The sequence below is a fragment of the Crassostrea angulata genome, chromosome 2 (genome assembly GCF_025612915.1).
Source record: "Crassostrea angulata isolate pt1a10 chromosome 2, ASM2561291v2, whole genome shotgun sequence".
Classification (NCBI taxonomy): domain Eukaryota; kingdom Metazoa; phylum Mollusca; class Bivalvia; order Ostreida; family Ostreidae; genus Magallana; species Magallana angulata.
Genome location: NC_069112.1, coordinates 62009333 through 62026119, shown reverse-complemented (window position 1 = coordinate 62026119; position 16787 = coordinate 62009333). Strand labels below are relative to the sequence as shown.

Genomic DNA, 16787 nt, shown 5'->3' with positions numbered 1-16787 from the left:
ATGTCCACCGGCATTGCTGCTATGATCACTATGCACACGAGAACTCGTGGATGCAGTATTGGGGACAGAACGTGTACTGCTTGTCTTCTCCGAATACGCACCTTTACTTGGGACTTTCTTTCTCCCTTTCGCAGCTTTCTCATCTACGCGAGCCTCTACGGCCGTATTAGCGTCCGCCATGACGCACGTGCCTTCGGTACAGCCACGAGTTTTTGACCACGTCATAAACACAATAGGCTTATTGATTCGCAAAACTAAATATCTGACCACGTCAGAATTCGTTTATACACTATTAAAAGTATATACATATATTGACCTCGTCATTATAAAAACACAATAAGTATTATAAGCAAAGAGCGAACAAGGCCACGTCCTGCACTTCGCCTGCTCGCAGTTCAATGATTTCGCGGCTGCGCAGTGCTTTTCACATTATCTCGGAATTGACGTTTACGATAATTAATCAGATGTTTACAAATACATGTATGATTTTATTAATTAGAATGAAACTTTCCATGTGCAAAGTAAACAAGCCATAATATAAACCATAACATCATAACGAAAAAAATACCGGTACTTAAAATCAAATAATAAAAATAACACTAAGTAAAAACATTATCAAGACACGATTCAAAAAGGGAAAAATAATGTCTATACATGTACTGTTACATACGCGTATTTTTTTCTTTATGACAAAAAAAACCAAAAACCAAAAAAAGGTGAGAAAATACACATAAACATGTTCCTTAGTAGTATATAGGACAGGGAACAGTCACTACAGTCAAGATGACGTCATAGGACGTCATAGGGTCACACCAAGGTCACACTAAGGTCACACCAAGGTCAAGTGATGAGTAAGGTCACACCAAGGTCAAATGAGTTACCCAAGGTGACCTTGGAACCTAGTCAGGAAGTCACTTGACAGTCAGGATGACTATATGGGTCACACAGAGGTTAAGTGATGAGTAAGGTCACACCAAGGCCAAATGAGGTCACATCAAGGTCAAATGACAAGGTCATGATGAACTATATAATGAGACATGTTGTGTAAAAATTTACACAGTTCAGGGTTACTCTTGAAACTCATCTAGCAAAACAATTTATAGTCAGGAAGTCACTTGACAGTCAGGATGACTATATGGGTCACACAGAGGTTAAGTGATGAGTAAGGTCACACCAAGGCCAAATGAGGTCACATCAAGGTCAAATGACAAGGTCATGATGAACTATATAATGAGACATGTTGTGTAAAAATTTACACAGTTCAGGGTTACTCTTGAAACTCATCTAGCAAAACAATTTATTTTAATTATGGCTGAAAAAATGGTAATGATGGAATTATTAACAAATGATTGTGGAAATGAGTGTAAAGCAATGCTTAAAGAAAAGCTGAAAAAAAACATCACCATTGTAATGTCTAGCATTTTTGCGATAGTCCTTATTACAACTTTGTGCATCACTGTTGGTGTTTTACACGAGAAGAAAACTCCTACTCAGGTAGACTGTGTTTTACACCCTACGTTGGAAAATGACTTGATTAAAACATGTTCATACGTGGATCGCTACCCTCTCTCCAATGAAGTATATGTTATGATATGTGCCAACAACACTACAGAGATTGACATACGGCGATATCAGTCTGGAAAACCAAGTACTGAAGGAATAACTTTGAGTAAAACACAGTGGCAATACCTTAAAACATCAGTAGATCATATTGATGGATCTATTTTAAAAGTACATATGTAAAGTGTTGCAGGTATAACTGTTAGATTTGTCAAGGAAGAAGGACAACGGACCGAGTCTACAGTCACTGACCTTATGACACAGTCTACATCCAAGGGCGAGTCTACAGTTAAGTCACGTGACTTAGATCTTGTATATATAAACTTTGTATATTTTGAAAACTTTCATCAGTCTTTAACAAACAGCAGACAGTTTCTTGTGAAATCAAGTCAACAAGAAAATGGAGCAAAAACACCAAGACCTGATTAAGAAAAACTACTCGACTTTGGTCAAGAAGATGATGGCTGTTCCTGTTTCGGGGCATCTTTACACCTCGAACATAATAACTGATGAAATGAGACAACAGATAGACGCTGAGAAAACCAGCTATGACAAAAACAGGAAATTGATCAGCATCATTTTACGTCGAGGTTCCAGAGCTTTTATGGGCCTTCGAACGGCATTAATGAAAGCCAATCAACCTGATTTATCCAGACTCTTGATGACTAAGGATGATGACACAAAGTCTGAGTACGAAAAGAAGTTGGCAATGGCAAGGTCATTCGTCGTCAGTACCAAAGAAAGAGGAGGTTCCAGAAACGAATCAAATAACGCTGATCATCAGCAGTCTCAGGGACCAAGATGTAGGATAAGTTTGGACGACTCAAATGACCTATTCCTCACCGTAATGCCTTTCAAGGGGGAGATCTACGTTCACATTCGTCACCTCGCAGAATCACATGGCCGTTTCATTGCCACTAAGAAGGGAGTTACCTTTCCTTTAGCCCGTTGGTTGATGTTTGAATCTCTTTTACCAGATATTCAAGACTATTTAGATAGTAATGGGAAAGAAGACAAAGAAGTACAGTGGCATGTTGGTGGGGGTGTCTTCGTTTCCTTATCACCAGGCTATCCGACAGTGGACATACGACACTTCTGGAAGCCAGACGATGCTCTGGAACCCGTACCTACAAGGAAAGGCGTTTCTCTAAACAAAAACAAATTTGCAAGACTGAGAGATGCCATCGAAGAGATGCATGAATATGCGCCAGAATTAAAAGACGCTGAATTTTGTATGCTCAGCGAGTCTCATCAAAATCAACTTGGAACGTTAAGCTGTCCCGAATGTACCCCATTTGGCTACGATCCGCAAGACAACATGTCAATGGAATGTAATGCAGGAGATCTACAACACACAGAAACTATCGAGAGTGATCTTGAATGACAATGAACACTTGAAGAAAGTAATAAATTATGTGAACCTTACAGTATATATTATTTATTGTGCTGTTCATTTGTGTGCTTTATTTTCATTTTAACAAATAAAATGATTCAATACCTATGATATGATACTTTATTTTTTACAATATAAATGTTACTGTCGGAAAGAGAGATGGTTAGTTTGTCTCAGTATGTCAGACTATACGGATTACTTAAGGGAGCTCTACTACACTCCCGGTAAACCTGGGGCATATGCAGGCCCTGAAAAATTATATCAGGCAGTTAAAAAGGAAGGGAAATTCAAAATTGGTAGACTGAAGATAAGACAGTTTTTAAACAATGAAGATTCTTATAGCTTGTATAAACCAATCCGAAAAACATTTCCTCGTTCAAAGGTGATAGTGGATACAATTGATTCTATGTGGGATGGTGACATGGCAGACGTTTCAAATATTGCAAAGCATAATGATGGTTATAAATTCTTATTAGTGCTTATCGACATATTTAGTCGATATTTGTTTATAATCCCTATAAAAAATAAACACCATCAAAGCATTGCTGACGGGTTAAAATCAGTTTTCCAAAGAGGACGAAAACCAAACACCCTTAGAACAGATAAGGGTAGTGAATTTAAAAATCGCTGGGTACAGACATTCCTGAAAAAAGAGCAGATAAACGTCATATACACTCAAAATGAAACTAAAGCAAACTATGCTGAGAGGGTTATTCGAACCATGAAGAACCTAATGTATCGCTATTTCATGAAGAACCGAACATATCGCTTTGTGAATGTCTTGCAAGACTTGGTGAAAAGTTACAACAATAGACCTCATAGATCATTAGGAGGAAATGCTCCAACCAATGTAAACCAGCAGAATGCCGATGAAATTAGACTAGCAGCTTATCTGTCACTGAAAACAAAAGCAGAACTGACAAAAAAGGATCACATTCAACCCAAAGACTCAGGCAAAAGAAAATTGCAAAAACGAGTGAAACCCTTTTTCAAATTAAAAATTGGAGATAATGTCAGAATATCACAGCTTAAACACCCTTTCCAAAGAGATTATCAGCAAAAATGGTCAGAAGAGTTTTTTAAAGTGAATGAAAGGTACAAAAGAGGACAAATACCTGTGTACAAATTAAAGGATTTGGCAGACGACCCTATAGCAGGTACTTTTTATGAGTCTGAACTTCAAAAAGTCGTAAAGTCGGAAGATGTTTCTTATAGAGTGGAAAAAATACTTAGACGAAGACGTCGTGGTGCAATCAAGGAATTATTTGTAAAATGGGAAGGATGGCCAAAGAAATTTAATTCATGGATTCCGGAGAGTTCTCTCGAAAAACAATAAAAGCTGTCATTTTTTACCACTTCTGTCTATTCAAGATGAGCGTCCGAATGGTATTGACGTCTACGGATAGCTCTGAATATTTTGAAAATAAACCACATTGCTTTCGAGTCCAATTAAATAAACAGATTCAATTTGACGGGTATTGGACTGTTGCTTTGACTGAATTTTCTACAGAGAGTTGGATTTCATCTAAGAAGAAATCAGAATTGATTGTATGTTGTGACATTTGTGAGGAATCTATTGTTGGGGGAAAAGAGGCACCCCTCCTAAGACGCATTTACTTAGGAAAAAATCCCAAAAATATCACCTACAGCCAGCCTTATTATATTCCAGTAAAAATTGGTCAATTACAGCAGATTGCTATATATATAACAGACAGAGATGGAAATTTAGTTTCATTTTTAAACGGACCTGTGACCGTGACACTTCATTTCAAGAAAATTCCTTACGTTTTATAATGAATAGTCTGACTTATGTCAGCGATCCCCGAATATGGGAGGCTTTCTACAAGAACATGGCAGAGAAAAAATTCAACCCTTACAGATACAAACCAAAGCAAATTGGAAGAGGTGTGAAAAGTTACAAGTCCTACGTGATTCCACTGAGAAATCACTCACAGTTAGAATCAGAAGAGAACAGCACTCAGGTGACTCCAGTAGCTGCCGTGGAAGAAAGAGCTAAAGTGGAACATGCAAAGGATGTTAAAGAGGGTGTACCATTTGTCAAAGTGAATGGGGGTATAAAAAGGCCACGCTTACAATCTTCTGTCATTTCTTCAAAGAGATTAAAGCCAACAACATCTCAAACTCTGAGGAAAAAACATACCGGTACATTCAAACCAAGAAAACAAAGAAAGGCCACGAGCGTAAAGAAGAAGACGCCTGTCAAGAAACAGCGACGCGTGCCAAACAAAACAACACAATCTAGAAAAAAGAAAGAATTTAATATCGACAGCTACAAGAGTATCTTCAAGCTGTGAAAATGGCATTTTTAAGCAGTGACAATAGAGACATAGCTCAACCAATGGAACTCTCTCTTTTTGCATCCCCCACAAACCAAGTAGCGGTCGAGAAAGTGTATTTTACAGAAGCAAGACCAATTTCCAGCATAGGAGTGTCTGACACTCCCATCGAGATTGTTGTATCAGGCTCAGGAGCAGAATACATTGATTTAAAAAGAAGTAAACTATACGTAAAGGCCCGAATTTTGAAAGCTGATGGATCTCCACTGTCAGCAAACGAAGAAACTGGTATAGTGAACCTACCTCTACAAAGCATGTTCTCTCAAATGGATGTCTACTTAAACAACAAGTTGGTCTCTTTCAATACCAATAACTATCCGTGGAAGGCTTACCTCAAAACAATTTTGTTCAGTGGGAAAGATGAACTCAATTCACAAAAACAATCGGAGCTGTTCTTTAAAGACGAGGGGAATCTTGGTGACGCAAATGCGTACGGTGGAGGCAATGTTGGTCTGATCATGCGGTATGGTTTTACTCAGGAAAGTAAAGTCTTTGAGCTGGAAGGGAACCTGATGGAAGATATCTTTGATATAGATAAATACTTGATTAACGGAGTAGACATCTACATCAAACTCTTTAGATCCAGTGCCCCTTTTGTCATCATGTCTTCCACTTCTGCACCTGCTTACAAGTTAGAAATACTAGACGTCGTGTACAAAGTGGCCAAAGTACGTGTTGACCCAGGTGTTTTGCTTAACCACAGTAAACAGATTGAATCCACTCCTGTAAAGTATACAATATCAAGAAATGAACTGAAAATGAATACCATACCCAAAGGATCAACCGAGTTTTACTGGGACAATATATTTCCACAGGCAGTACCCGATCGAATTGTGGTGGCTCTGGTGGACCAGAAAGCTGTAAATGGGGATTACACAACCAACCCTTTTAATTTCGAGCATATGGAATTAACAGATATTGGAATATACGTCAACGGAGAAAGCGTACCTGGAAGACCACTGAAGACGGACTTTACGGCTGGACATTATTCAGCCGCCTATGCTCGTTTATTTGAAGCCTCTGGGAAATGGAACAACGATGCTGGGCTGATTATCTCTCGTGAAAATTTTGGAAACGGATACTCACTCTTCGTGTTTACGATAGATCCGAGTGGATTTGGAGAAGAGTATTTAAACCTGATTCGAAGAGGAAACACCAGACTGGAACTAAAATTCAAACAAACAACAACCAAAGCAGCCAATGTTATTGTATTTGCAACATTTTCATCTCTACTTGAGGTTGACAAATCACGTGACATTAATTACATTCAACCATGAATTCAACACAACTGTTGAATATGGTGAAGACAGATCCTTGCTTAAGACGTTTCGTAAAAGGTGTGTTTGCTAGTAATACTTTGCCTCAAATGGTTACAGAATATCCGAGCGCCTTCATTGTCAATACTCAACCTTTACCATTTCCTGGAGAACACTGGGTGGCATTAATCGTGTACAGTCCATTGCAAGCCGAGTTCTTTGACAGCCTTGGGAAATCACCAGCTGACTACAGTCAAGATATTCAAAACTTTTTAAAGACGAACAGTGCAGAATGTCGTTTTAAATCTTATCGACTTCAACCTCGTAATTCCAATCTGTGTGGACTTTATGTATTAGTATTTCTAATTGCCAGATTGTGTTTCAAAAAATCTTTCAATCGTTTCTATGATTTTTTTTCTCTTGACATGCAATCAAATGATGGCTTTGTAAAGCATTTCATACATGAATATTTTATGTATCATTAAATAAATCTTAAAATTATATCTGGAATTGTTTTTATGCTTGTATACTTATATATAAGTGTGTGACATAGCACCAAACATTATTTTGAAAAGGTCTGGCGACCGAGAAACATCGAAATAGAAAGTGGTGTTAATATGAACAACCGTTCCTTGCTTCCTTTTTCGGCACCTACCACCATTTTGATATGTGGTAGTACACAAAGCGGGAAAACGCATTTCACAAAAGAACTTTTACAAAACGCAAATGGAATGTTTTCCACGCCTGTTGATAGAATAGTTTATGCTTATTCTGAACATCAACCTATGTTTGAGGAGATGGTGCAGACGATACCAAACTTTTCATTACACCAAGGATTGCCTTCTAAAGACGATATAGAACAGTACACAGAGGGTATTGATCACACCGTAGTAGTGCTGGATGATCTCATGCTGCAGGTTGCACAATCTCCGCACTGTGTACAATTGTTCACAGTAACATCTCATCATCGAAATGTGACCATTGTGATGTTGTCACAGAACCTATATCCTCCGGGTAAATATGCCAGGACCATTTCATTAAATTTCCTTAACGTTATTTTGTTTAAGAATTACCGGGACTCAAGACAGGTCATCACCTTTGGATCTCAGATATTACCAGGTCAGGTTTCCTTTTTCAAATCGGCATACGAATCTGCAACTCGACCTAATTTCGGTTATCTGCACGTTTGCTTAGAACCAACACAAAACAGGGACTATCAACTTAGATCTCGTATCCTCCCGGGTGAAGATATGATCATTTACCAACCTATATAAAGGAACCTGATTTCGTATTTATTTCTCATTATTTAAACATGTGGCAAACAGTCAAGAAACACGAGGCTTTTTTCAAATTTCTTGTATATGCAGACAGTGCACAACAAAAAGTGATCGTCAAAGCCTTGACAAGTGAACAGTATGACGTGCTAAGTGAAATATCACTCAACATTTATACGGGGACTTATCCGTTGCCTAAAAAGTATATAAACCAGTTGAAACCTTACGAATCACACATTCGATCTCTGGGATCTAGAGAAGTCAGCAACCGAGAAAAACGTCGGATATTACTCAAACATATTTCTTTAGTATCGCTTTTACTAAAACCTATTGTGCAAAAACTTAAATGAAAAATGGCGAGGGAAATGATACTTGTGCCGAAACTGAAATATGAACATCTACTTCATAAACTGGACCATACCAAGGATCAGTCTACTCAAGCTGTTTTAGAAACCACTAAAAGCTCTGAGAAAACCTCTGAAGATCCAGGCCCAAATATCACCGACCAACTAGACGATACGAATAAGTTACAAACTGGTACTGGTTATGTCAGTACGAAAAAGGTCGGAAGACCTCCTGGAATCACTAATGTTCGGCGAAAGAAAAAACATACTCCATGGATTACCTATTGACAATGTAATAACAATGAACAAAAGTGTAATGTTTATCATTTATTTGTGAACATCATTTAATAAAAAATGAAAACATCAAAAACAGGGGTTTTTATAACATAATTAATATCCAAAAGGCAATGTGTCTAAATTGGGAAGAATTTTCCTTTTGGTGTACACAATTTTATAATTTTTAGTTTCTACTCTGTTCAGCAATTTTCTCTTTCTACTGTCCCTCGAAATTTTACAAGGGTTGATGATTTCGATTTGTCGTTCGTGTGAAGTGCAGATCATTGACTTAATGGCATCAAAATTGATCAATTTTGAATTGGCCCAGTTCAATGTAAAGCCCCGCACTTTACATTCTTCCCTACCCGACAAAGTGCGATACGCATAATTCTTTGGACCTCCTGAGACAAACTCAACAATGTAGCCGTCTTTGGGTTTGATCTCGTTCGTTAACTCGCCCAGGTAATTGCCGATGGGAAGGTGACTCAAATCGTCCGACTTGTTAGCCTTAAAAATGACACTGTCTGTATCAAAATACAATACGTTTTCGTTCAGTTTGTCGAGAACACTGTACAGTTTCAGTCGAGCCCACATCGTAGTAAACGACGCTAAAAAGATATTTGTTTTGTTGTCAAATTGAGCAAATAAAGGATTATTACTCCATTCTAAGTGAATCATGTCTTTTGACACAATTTGGAAATTGTGGGGTATCTTTGTTGGATCCGAAAGCATTTGAAAAAATTTGTCGGCCTCTGATTCGTGGATAAACATGGACTGCTGCATGCCCAATCTCTGACCGAATTTACCCCAGAAACTATTTAAACAGAGTTTAGCTAAACATCGTAACCCTGGATTGGTTTCTATTTTCTCGTAAGTCAAATCTATGCCTTCATTTTCTTTGTAATCTCTGATGTATTTCCATTTCGCATCTTCCGTAACACATTCATCGGGAAATCCCGAAGCCTCTTGTTTGATTTTCAAGAACATATTTACATACTGAGTAAACAATCCCCCCTTACACGACTCGACGTTGTATTTGGACGACTCGGGAAAATGATAGATCTCGTAGATATTCAAAATTGTGTACCCTTTAGACATTGCCATTTGAATTTCAGGTGTACACCATGTACCCGTGATTGCCCTTTCTTCTGTAGAGCACGCACATTCGTTCTGATTTTCTTTGTCTGCACACGTTCTACACAATGGAAATTTTAATTTCCCATTTGAACTGTAAGGGAGCACGGGATGGTAGAGTTTTCTTGGAGGCAAAATTTTAATTTTGGCAAGCCCAAAATACTGAGACATGTCCTGGACCTCGTCTGTGATGATCGTAGGATGTCCTACGGGATATCGACAATATTTGTTAGTCCATGGATAAAGACTGGTAAAGTCGTAGTACTGAATGGTTTCGTCTTCGTCGGTTTTGTAATGTAGTTTGATGGCATTGGTTCTGCCCCCAAAAAAACTCTCACGTGGGTCGAGTCTATCTTGCAGGTCTAATGTCGACAGGTATTGTTGTAATATCGTGTTTTTGTCCAGTTGATATTTAAATTGATGCTCCCAAATGGTAACCAACTTGTATCCAAGATGCTTAAGTTCTTTTTCTCTGTTAATTGTCATATCGTATAATTCTTTGATTGCTTGATTGGTGGACGGATGTTTGGTGTTATTCCGTTCCTCTGGGAAACAGGAAGGACAACCGTGGAACACACAGCCTGTAAAACATAAAAAAAAAACAATTTAAATACATTGGGTTATAATCCAGTACGCCGCCGCCGCCGCCGCCGCCCCCCCCCCCCCTTCAGTTGAGGGGGAGAGAGAGGGGCAACTGTTAAAGAAATAAATGTGTTTGTTCTTACCGTAAAATTCGTAAATGGTTCCTTTTCCAGACAATGTGCTCAAATATCCGTCACATCTGTAATTGGTGCCCGGAACTTGATATTCACCTCCGTTTAGGGCGTGTGAAGTTTTAATGGGTTTCCCTCGCTGACGACTTTTTTCCATCAACCATTCTAACCACTGGATTGAGATTTTACTGTAATTATCTCGTTTCGTGTACCCTTGAGAAGGCACGACAGCTATGGGACTCTTGAATTCTCGTTTGCCTATTTTCACGTTTTCGTCGTTTTGAAGATTGACAACAGGGACCCATGATTCCTCAAGGTTTACCACTTGCAGCCCTCTTAAATGTTCGATGTCGTACCATTCCGTGTTCCCGTCTTTTGTTATTTGTAATTTTTTCTTTCCCTTTAAAAACAAAGACTTAAAAATGCCCATACATACACTCGCAATGGTGACGTAATCGAACGGGTCGACTCCATAGGTGGTTTGTTTTTTTAAACTTCCATCAGCTTGTGTAACGTGTTCGTCGATGGTTGTCACGTTAATCATTAATTTTCTAAATTCAAGACAGCCCCGTCGCAATATATCGACATCCGAGCGACAGTATTGCAGCATTTCTTCTCGAAAACAAAACGTCTCGTTCTCTTTCGTTGCATGCCAGTCTTCTAATTTTTTTCGCTCCTCTGTTGACATGAATTCGTGTCCGTAGTACTGTAATTCTGGATAAGGTCCCACGTAATCTTGATGAAGTTTGGTATTGAACAAATGTGGAAAGTATCCTTTGCAGAGTTCTTGCAGACCGAAAGCTTCTGGTATTTTTGCTAGTTTCATGGGAAGGAAATTGAGAGAGTCCACAAAAGTTAAATTCAGTTTTTGGGCTATATGCATGTACATGATTTTGGAACCGCTATATATGATCTTGCTAGGTCGAATAGAGTGACGATCGATGAGAACCTCTAAAACAGGGTACAAGTCAAAACTTTTTGCGTTGTGTGCAACTAAAATCGAGTCTTTGCAGGTCTTACTGGTGACGTAAGCGCAAAACTGTTCGGCGGCGTTATCCCCTGAAAACACCTGTTCTCTTTTCCCACAGGTGTCGGGACAAGGAGAAAATAGGTATTCTTCCTTGTAGGTCTGAGAACAATTTTTACATCGAGTTCCGCAAGAACTGCAGGTGGCGCCCTCCACCAATTCCTTTTTTTCGCATTTGTGACATGCGGTCTGAAGAACTGCAAAGTTGACTCTGTGTTGTGTCAGACCACAAGACGGATCACGACAGTTCTGACACAATCTACAATTGACACACTGACGTGGTTCTTTAACACACTGTCGACATCTAATGCGAGACGGACTGTAGCCAACCTCACAATGAAAGATGTCATCTTGGCGCGTCTCGAAATCGTAAAATATAAATTTCTTGTTTCGTTTTTCCATTTCAGATCCATATGAATTTTGATAACAATTATGTTCCCCTTTCTGATATTCTCGACAGTTAGGGCACTGCCATTCTTCGCAAACATGTAAATCAGGAGAGCGCTTGGCACATTCCAGAATGACTCTACATTTTGTACATTGGTGAAACAACTCACAGGCAGGGGGATAACTCTCTTTTTTGACTTTTCGTTTTTCTTTATGTCTTTTAAAACATTCCCAAGATCGACAAACTCGACCACATGAACGACAGCCCATTTGGACATCCGTTTCTCGACAGTTGTCATGTAAACACACCGTACAAGAGGTGGTGCAAGAGTGCTTCGATTTATTTTTATACGGTTTCAAACAAGTATGACAAAAGTACGACGCTTTGAAAAACCCTTGTATTCTGGCGATCCCGTGCCAGTGTTTTTCGTTTTCCGAGTCGATGTGATACAGATAGAGACGAGGTTTATCCTGGTCCTTCGTCACCTTGACAAACTTGTTTCCTACTCTAGAGGACACGACGTTGATAGAGACATCGAGTAAGGTTTCGAAAGGCTCGATATCATTTAGACCTAGATATCTGTTAGTGGGCACTCCGGCTTTTTCACACAGCCACATCGCCAACTTGGTTTGCAATTTTTTTCTCGACTTTTTTAAGATATTGTCATAATAAGTCTTGGAAACGGTGCGGTATTTGAGAACATGATCTAACATCTGTTTCGAATCATCCCTCGCCAATTGTGACCATGTATCGGCGTCCACTTTTTTACACGTTTTTAGAAAACACAGACCGATCGAAATTGCCAGACATAAATTGTTATCATTTTGTACGTGAAAAAGTGATTTTTTCCTTTCTATGCTATTTTTGGGTCCGAACAGAGAAGTGATGGGTAGTTTTCTTGGATTACCTCCTCCTTTAGGCAAATCAATGGATCCGATGGTGACAATCAGGTTTTCGTCTACGGGTAAACTTTCGTTCGAATTGAGAACTTTGGTAATCTCAGACATGACGACATCTGCATTTAAACTTTCCCAGGACTGTAACGGGACAACGATAGGATTGTTTAAACTAGGATGACTCAAGACCACCCTTCCCAGATCTGCATCGTGGCCCCTTGCCAGCGACAACAGGTCGTCAAACATCTCGTGTAATTTAGTTGGTACATCTATTAATTTATCCCCCCTCCATTGCTCATTGAACTTGACTTTGAATGTCGTGTCACGGGCCAGGTTTTTCCTGAAGATCCGGGTATCCTTCTTCCATATAAAATAAGGTTTCTCTTCTTTTTCATCCCTACCCCCTGACTGAATGCTGGTAGACGGCCCTTCAATGTCAAAGGAGTGTCTAGGTTTCTTAAAATCGGGTCCAAGATCAAGAAGAAGTTCCTCCCATAAATTATCAATGTGGACTTCCTTCAGTCGGTTTTCGACCTCATCCTCTCCGGTTAAACCATTGGCAGCCGCAAAGAAATTGATGCTATCCACGTCATGCAAGGAGTCTAGTATTTCTTTTAATAGGCTACCGTCTGCCATTCTTTAATATAAAGTTATATGACATTATTATATAGACGTTTTTATCAATTGTAATATATATGAATAAAAAGATGCAGATTATTTATAATCTTATCTTAACCATAGTAACCAGTACAACTTGATGAGAATGAAGGGATCTGGGAATGTTGACCTACAATATGGCGAACAGGTCTTGATTAAATCATCTGATAGGAAAACACTCAACTGCTATTATACCCCTCTAATATATCTTAAATCATTTGTGTAATCTATAATTAGCCGAGTTTTATTATTTTTTTCCCTCTCCATTTCGTATGTGTAATAATTTAGTCATCAAATTCACACGACAATAAGGTATATAAAATATCAAAACTCAACAAGAATTTTTTTTTCTTTTATGTAAAAAATAAAAAATAATACAACCAGTTCTCTGTTTGAGACATTTTGAAGCCAATAAAAACATGTACATATACTTTTATGATAAAAAATAGAGCCATGAAAACATCTGAACTCTTTAACAATGCAACAAACAATATTTTAAAATGATAATAATTCAGCTGATTCTCTGTCTGATAAATCTTTCAAATCAACACACACACACATATTATGCTTCTACAAAAAAAATACTGTCATGGTAACATTTATACATAAGGAAGCACCCAACGGGCAATGTCCCTCTGCTCCAAATTTCATGAGACATTCCTGTGTAAATTGACTTTCATAAACTACAATAGAAATAGATGCTAAAAATAATAGGTTTATGGTATGAAGCTCCCCTTAATTTTGTTTATAAATTAACTTTTTGTCTAATCACAATTTTGAAGAAAATGTGACAGTTAAATTAACAGAAAAAAAAATTACAATCAAGGCATAAAATTAACAATATAAAATAGGCAAGAATATTATCCTCAGGTATGTACTTACTCAGGACATTTAAGATAGATCCAGGCGATTCATTTAAGGCCAGAATTCTACTTTGTTTTAACAAAATAATTTTGAAAAAATGCTTCAAAGAAGTAAGAGTTGTCTTCCTTTGCTAATTTAATAATACTCTGTATATACCTAATTGTGTGTATATAAAGAGATGAAATGTTTTTTTTAAATCAACTACACATATACAATTCTAATATATTACAATGATTTTAAAACCTTTTACAGTGTGACATAACGTAGTTTACAAATTATATCATTTGTGAGTTTCGCCAAATTTAGAATCACACACAACAGATCTATTGACATGATGTGGTGGTGTCCGAGAAAACTAAATATTAATTTTTACTATCATCCTAATACAATACTTAATAAAACACGTTGAGTATTCATAACTCAGTAAAATGAAAAAACAGTCATAAAATATATACTGAAAAAATACCAATTTTCCTACAAAATCAAAGTGAATAAAAACACCTTGATTATTGATATACAACAATATGAGTATTTTTTATGAAACAAAACAGACAAAAACTAATCTATAGTCAAAAAAATATTTGCTAAACTACCAATTATAACAACCTGTTCTCTCTCTCTGAGACAAACACATACATATCATACAAAAAAATCTCGTTCTGTTTAAAAAAAAAATTATTCTCAAAAAATTTCAAAAAAAAAATAAAAATAAAATAGACAGAAGAATTAAAAAAAATATCACCTTGAGTATGGATAAATCCAATGAGCATTATCAAAAACAGACCAAAAATTTTAAGAATCTCCTGAAAAATACCAATTTTCTCTGTTGATCAGTTTTTGTTTGTTTTCCCGCGAGTTCGGGATGATATTCCAAGATCTTGATCATCATCTTCATCATCATCATCATCGTTGTTGGAAGAGGTAGATGGGGGTGTATGGCTATATTGGAGGAGGGGAATTTGACTCTCGTTGATGGGAGAAGGAGGATTACTGCTGTGAGAATCACCATCATCCTCATTGTTAAAGCTTTGCGGGGTAGCGTCATCATCATCCTCATTGTTAAAGCTTTGCGGGGTAGTGTCAGCATCATCATCAACATCAATTGCGTAGGAGTCGGTTGGAATGGTGTTGTCTTGGGTGAGCTGGTTGCATTTCTTAGTAATCCATCTTTTAATTAGTAGCAATACAACCGTAAAGATGGTGGCTATTAACCAACCTAGAAAACCTTTAAAAAAATATGAAAGTTTAATCATTTGCATTCAACTTGTTAATAGAATTCATCTGAATTTATTACGCTTAAAATCAATATCATAATACATATATTCAAGGTTATACATGAATATAATGAACTAAATTACCCCAAGTCTTTTCCAAAAGTGTCTCCTCATCATCATTTATGGTCGACATCAGTCTTTTGATGTAGTCCAAATTTGATGTTTCTGCAAGCCCTGTGGTGGACTCTGTTGCTGTTGGGAGCTTTGTGGTGGACTCTGTTGCTGTTGGGAGCCCTGTGGTGGACTCTGTTGCTGTTGGGAACCCTGTGGTGGACTCTGTTGCTGTTTGGAGCCCTGTAGTGGTCTCTGTTGCTGTTGGGAGCCCTGTGGTGGACTCTGTTGCTGTTGGGAGCCTTGTGGTGGACTCTGTTGCTGTTGGGAACCCTGTGGTGGACTCTGTTGCTGTTGGGAGCCCTGTAGTGGTCTCTGTTGCTGTTGGGAGCCCAGACAGCATTACTGTAAAAATAATATTTCTAGAATATTAAAATTTGATACCAGCTTATAATATTAGTTATTAAAAACTAGAAAAACAAATGTTCTACCTTTTTTTCTTATTTATTATTATTATGTAATAATTTTGACTTCTTATTCAGCATAACTGTTTTATAGATCCTTGTTTCCGTAGCTGAATAATTTTGCAAATGTACTAAACGAATACGTTGTTTACATCATTAGACGATATATCACGTGACATATTCCTTCATTCATAACAGTCACTGGGCACGTCTCAATCGTTTACCATTTACCTTGATTGAACAATACAGATCATATGATTTCATTCGATCCTAATTGGTGAAAAAAAAAGATTGAGATCGTTTGTAAAAAGAATTTAGACCGTAGCTTACATTTGAAGCGGACGTGTTGTTTACATCGACTCGACAATTTATCACGTGACATATTTCTTCATTCATAACAGCCACTATACACAAATCGATCGTTCATTGGACAACGTAGATCATGTGACTTTTCATTCATGATTTTATTTGAGTTTTTAAAGTTGGCGAATTCAAACATATAAATTGATTTTGCAAAATTTTTACGGTTAACTTTTAAATTGTGGTCATAATCGTAAGTTCTTTTTTTTTTAAAAACAGACATCTGGTGATGTGATTAACCTAGAAATATTTTCCGGTAAAGTCTTTAATATCCAAAACACCCGAACAAAATAAAATCAAAAGTACATAATGCACTCCTGGGAGTTGAACTCACACTTCATTTAGACTTATTTTATAGTTCAATGTAAGAGTTGAATTTCAAATGTTTCTTAACCTTCAACCCCTCCCACACCAGTAATGGACTCGTCCACGTTTTGTGGAAGTATGTTATTTATAACTCGCAATTGTCCTAGTATCTACATGATATATCCAATAAATA

The 16787-nt window shown here is 37.6% G+C and overlaps 3 protein-coding genes across 3 annotated transcripts; 2 read left to right on the top strand and 1 right to left on the bottom strand.

Moving 5' to 3' along the window:
* The first annotated feature begins 1179 nt into the window (after positions 1–1179).
* Positions 1180–3050, top strand: LOC128172680 (uncharacterized). Its single transcript, XM_052838453.1, has one exon. It carries the CDS (start codon positions 1961–1963, stop codon positions 2942–2944), a length of 984 nt encoding a protein of 327 aa, XP_052694413.1. The 5' UTR covers positions 1180–1960; the 3' UTR covers positions 2945–3050.
* Positions 3051–5270: 2220 nt separating this feature from the next.
* Positions 5271–6587, top strand: LOC128174625 (uncharacterized protein F54H12.2-like). The gene has a single exon (XM_052840136.1). It carries the CDS (start codon positions 5271–5273, stop codon positions 6585–6587), a length of 1317 nt encoding a protein of 438 aa, XP_052696096.1.
* Positions 6588–14969: 8382 nt separating this feature from the next.
* LOC128174624 (uncharacterized) lies at positions 14970–15867 on the bottom strand. The gene is made up of 2 exons (XM_052840135.1): positions 15498–15867; positions 14970–15364 (listed from the first exon to the last, which is right to left on the bottom strand). Exons 1-2 carry the CDS (start codon positions 15865–15867, stop codon positions 14970–14972), a joined length of 765 nt encoding a protein of 254 aa, XP_052696095.1.
* Positions 15868–16787: the final 920 nt, after the last annotated feature.